Source organism: Tupaia chinensis, unplaced genomic scaffold, assembly GCF_000334495.1.
Source record: "Tupaia chinensis unplaced genomic scaffold, TupChi_1.0 Scaffold000292_1, whole genome shotgun sequence".
NCBI lineage: Eukaryota > Metazoa > Chordata > Mammalia > Scandentia > Tupaiidae > Tupaia > Tupaia belangeri.
The window spans coordinates 2,948,554-2,953,285 of record NW_006159777.1 but is presented as its reverse complement, the minus strand read 5'-3'; the positions used below and the strand labels follow the sequence as shown (position 1 = coordinate 2,953,285).

At 60.4% G+C, this 4,732-nt stretch overlaps 1 protein-coding gene across 1 annotated transcript in view; it reads right to left on the bottom strand.

Annotated features, from left to right (window-relative positions):
* NFRKB (nuclear factor related to kappaB binding protein) overlaps window positions 1-4,732 on the bottom strand; it is a 23,180-nt gene that overhangs the window by 15,080 nt on the left and 3,368 nt on the right. Inside the window, 5 exon segments of the mRNA XM_027772703.1 lie at window positions 189-262; window positions 792-893; window positions 1,390-1,564; window positions 2,185-2,312; window positions 4,723-4,732. The exon segment at window positions 4,723-4,732 is cut by the window's right edge and continues 222 nt beyond it. Of these exon segments, the coding sequence (XP_027628504.1) occupies window positions 189-262; window positions 792-893; window positions 1,390-1,564; window positions 2,185-2,312; window positions 4,723-4,732 (489 nt within the window).

The following is a 4,732-nucleotide window of genomic DNA, read 5'->3' as shown; positions in this document are numbered from 1 at the left end:
GGTCCATTGCTGAGGGCGAGCCACGCCGCGTCAGAGCACGGGCCATGCCGTCTCAGCCCCGACGCTGACTGGCCGCCCTGGCTGCCCCGCCTGACGATGACAGGCACAAGCCGAGGTGCAACGCCCACAGCTCCTGAGCACAGCGCCCGGAGGGAGGCAGCAGAGTGCGGCACACCCTCGGCTCTTACCGGCTGGCGCTTGCGCTTCTCATGGTGCTTCCTCAGCATCACCCGCAGGTCACCGTCCCCCAGCTCCACTTTATCTGAGAGAAAACGAGCCAGACCCCGTGGCTGGGCCACCCCCACCACGCCACTCCCATGCAGCTTCCCGGCCGCTGGACACTGGGGTATTTCTCGGAGTCCCTCACTCCCATCAACTACAGGGACCAAGACCCTCGGGACAGCCATGGGATCGAAGTCCCACTTTCCTACACACCAACAGCTGGCCAAGGTCACTCTGCTCCCTTCTGGAGTCCAGGTCCAAATAAAGACCCCGTCCGATCCCCAGACACATGGCGCAGCACCTCAGGACAACCTGCCCGATCACCCCTGCATGGCCACTTCGAGTGCCTGCCCTCTTCAGTCCAGGGAGCCGGCAGGAACATTTTCCACACAACAGGAGGGGGAAGGCCAACCTCCAACGTAAAAAAAAAGATGACGGAAAACTTCCCGGGCCGCCCAGTGGGAAGGCATGCGCACAGGCCACCTAGCGTGGAGTCGAGCCACATCCCATGCAGGAAGCGCTCAGACCTACGCTGCGCGTCCCGGACGGCGGTGGCAGCCAGCCCTCACCTGCAGTTTTCATATCCGTGGTTGAAAGCGTGGGCACCACCCTCAGAGGCACCGCGGGGCTGGGGGGCCGCGCTGGAGAGCTGGGAAGCCAGGAGCTGACATCTTCAAAAGAATGTGTCTGTGAATTCCACACGTCGGTGGACTCCCACGGGGGAGATGGGGTGGGTGGCCACCTGGGCTCCCACGGCCAGGCCACCAGCAGCGAGCCAGGGCTCCAGACCCTCTGACCCTCGTCCAGGCCAGCTGGGGTGCACTTGGTCATCACGGCTCTCCTAGGACAGACTTCCCCAGGGTGGGGTGGCCCTGCAGAGCCCATGGCCACAGGGGAAGGAGGTCCCTGAGCGGCACAAGGACCCAGCAGGCAGCTGTGGGAGAGCCCTGCTGGACTGCTGTGTCCAACCACTCCCGTCTACGCTCAGACGCCACGTGAGCACGAGGCCAGTCACTCCCACCCAGTCACGCGATGTTTCGGAGGCCCAGAGTCCCACCACACGCCCCGGCCCGGCTAAGAGGCCTTCCACGCCGGGAAGATCGATGGCTACCACTCGCCCCACGCAGAAAGACAAGACGCAGCGTGAACCGACACCGGGACGCTCACCCTCCTCGTCGGAGGACAGGGCCGTGTCACCGCACTCCTCCTTCACCTCCCTCAGGACCTTCAGGTAGCGCTGCTGGGTCCTCCACTCTCGCTCCTCGGGGGTGCAGGATGGCGAAGGGCGCTTCTGCCGGAAGGGGAGGGCGGGGCCGCTGCGCCGGGCCATCTCCAGCAGGTCCTGGAAGAGATGGGACAGGTCAGCACTAGTCTGGTCGTGAAGTCTGTAGGGCACGCTTTCTTTCCCTCGGTGTGAAACAAGCTCAACCCCCACCCCACCGCGAAGACAGACATGCTATCTGGTTACCCCACACCAGAAACCCCAAATCCGAGTGCTGATCGCTCCTCCCCAAACGAATACTTCCAACACTCAACTACGTCTACTCTGAAGCACGAAGAACCGGGTGAAGTTGGAACAACTCTGTCTCTAAGCATCACCAAGGGGTCCACACCCATGGGCCACTGGGCGTGGTTGCTAGTCGTCAGTCAGCGTATCTGGAGGTCTGCACACCTGCCTGGTTCTGGAGCCTCTGACTCCTGACTGCCACGTGGCAGGGAGGAAATCCCGGCCCGTCGTGACAGCACCGAAGCCATGGCATGGCAGCGACCGTAAGCTGCGTGTCTTTTTCGTTTGAACGCCCTTGAAATCAGGGTCCACTGTGAAACCCATTTTTAGCAAGGACACACCGTGGCTGAACTGGCAGCATTCCTCCTGGTGGTGTCCAGTCTGCCTCGCAGTCCGGGCCCCCGTGGGCTCACGGCCACGTCACACCCCACCCCCACACTCCCGCCATCACTCACGCTCCGCGAGGCCAGGATCTGCCGGAGCAGCCGGTGGAAGTACTGCTGCTGCGCGCCCAGGTAACGCCTGTACTGCGACTTGAAGCACAGCTGCCGGTACTTGACCACCTCGGGGTTGAAGTGCCCATCTGCGGAGGGGCGAGGAGGAGCCGTGGTCAGCCAGACTCGTTCTCAGCAAGGGGAACCAAGAGCTGGCACGCTCACTGAGGCTGCACGACCAGGCCCCACGGTGAGACGCACAGCCTCCCGCCCTGGCACTGCTCCTGGTCCTCACTAGCCCACCGCATCACTCCAGCATGGCAGGCCCCTCCCCTGCCCTGACCCGCGGGGTCCAGCCTCCTGCCCTCCATGCTATGCAAGGACGGCGTGCAGCACCGAGGCCCTGGCTCCAGGGCACAGATCTCTGCCGACCAGAGAGGGAGTCCCGTACGGGTTACTGTGGGGGCTGAGCTCAGCTCACGCCCTTAGAAGAACAAGAGGGCTGCAGTGCAGCCTGCCCTGTCCAGGCATGGCCGCTGCCAAGCTGCCCTGTTCAACAGGAGTCCAGGACAGCCACTGCCCACTCAGGGCCTCCTGCCAAACAGTCACCCCAGGAAGGGGCTTCCTCTGCTCTTCCCCGAATCCACCCAACAGAGGTCCCCAATCACTCTGCCACCCACCCCCGTGAGAGAACTGATTCAAGGGAGGGTCACCCAAAGCAGCAAATCCAGTGGGTAAAAGGCGTTAGGACCTGAGATGGCCATGTGGCCCTGAAAGCCCCAGCCCGCAGACGCCGCCTCATCATGGAGGGACACGGCCCCTGGACTGCCGAGAGTTTGGGCTGCACCACGGACCCGAGGGATGACACACAGCATTACCAGCAACGAGCAGCACCCCGAGGGGCGCCACAGGAAAGGGGGCAGTGCCCACGTAGTGTTCTTGCCGAAAGCATCGGCCCCACATCTGGTCACAAGGTAATATGAAGACAATCCCCAGAAACCACACACTTCACAACGGGAGTGTGCCGGGCTCTTCAAAGTCCAAGTGTCTCGAAAGACAGAGGAGGGGGCGAGGGCCCACGACTCTGAGCGCTGAGGTGGCTCCACAGTAACAGCGAGCACGCTGGACTCGGACTCCGAGCTAAGAGTGAAGACGACCACCCCAGGAGGCGCTGTGGGCCTCGACTGGACCCTGGACTTACACCCGACTACAGAAGGCACTTGAGGGACGACTTGGGGAGCATGACCACAGTACACTGCATGCTATCTGCACGACACAAAACGTCTGAACTGGTAATGGACTACGCCCACGGGAGAAAAGTCCTCGCAAGAAGAGACACGTGGGCTGAGGCCCTGCCTGGGTGCTGCAGTGTTGTCTTCTGCAGCAGTGAGCATGTGCATACGGACACACACACAGGCACGGGCGATAAAGCAGATGGCGAGCTGCTTCTACACATTCCTAGAAACTTGGGACCAGCAGATGGAGTAAGAGTTTTGTTGCTAGGCCCCCACATGGCTGACCGCGGTTCGAGTCCCAGACGCGGTGGCTTAAAACTCAGGCTGGGGGTTCAAAAAAAAAAAAAAACTCAGGCCGGGGGGACCAGCAGTTAGCATAATGGCTGTCACTGGACTCCCACGTAGTCGACCACAGTTCAAGTCCCGGACCCGGTGGCTTAAACTCACGCTGGGCGCGTGTGCGTGTGAGCCCAAGATCCTGAGAGGAGAATGGAGGAGAAAGGACTGCAGTGTGGCCATCCCCCCGGGTGGTGTTTTCTCGCTTTCTGTCTCTCTGTCTCTGTCTGTCTGGTGAGCGCATGTACCCTATAGCAAAAACCTCTTCAAAAAAAAAAAAAAAGAAAAAAAACCTCATGCTGGGTATGTGTGCATGTGTGCGCAAAATCCCAAGAGTAGAATGGAGGATAAGGGACTGTGGCTTGGCCATCCCCCAGGGGGGTAATTTCTGGCTTTCTGTCTGTCTCTGTCTTTCCAGCAAGCACACACACCCTATAACAAAAATCTCAGTTAAAAAAAAATTAAAAAATAAAACCCATCACAGGGCCAGTCCCGTGGCCTAGTTAAGTGAGCTGGATCCCACGTGGCCGACTGCGTGGTTCAAATCCTGGCCCTAGGGGCTTGAAAGCACACCAGGTGCATGTGTGTGCACGCCCACAACCCCAACAGGATAGAAAAGTGGGAGGGAAGGGACCGCGATGTGCCCACACCCACTGAGGGTAGCCTTCTTCTCCCTCCCTCCCCAGCCCCACCTGCCTCTCTGGTGAGTGCACGTGGCCACCGACTTATTTTAAAAACACAGTCACGAAGGGCATCCTGAGACTGCAGCGATGTCCCGTCTCCTAACCTCGGCAGCAGCTACATAGCTGAGTTCACAGCGTGTATCTCCACTAGTCAGTAAGACCCGGTCTTTAAAAAGTGCACGTGTAGTGGTGTTACACGGCATCACCCCCTGTAGGGCTCGTGCCTGTGTGTGAATGTGAACGGTGAAGAGGAGAAAGGAGCCTCCGTGTAGGAAGGCACCCCCAGCCCCCGGAATTCTGCCGACCTCGGAAGAG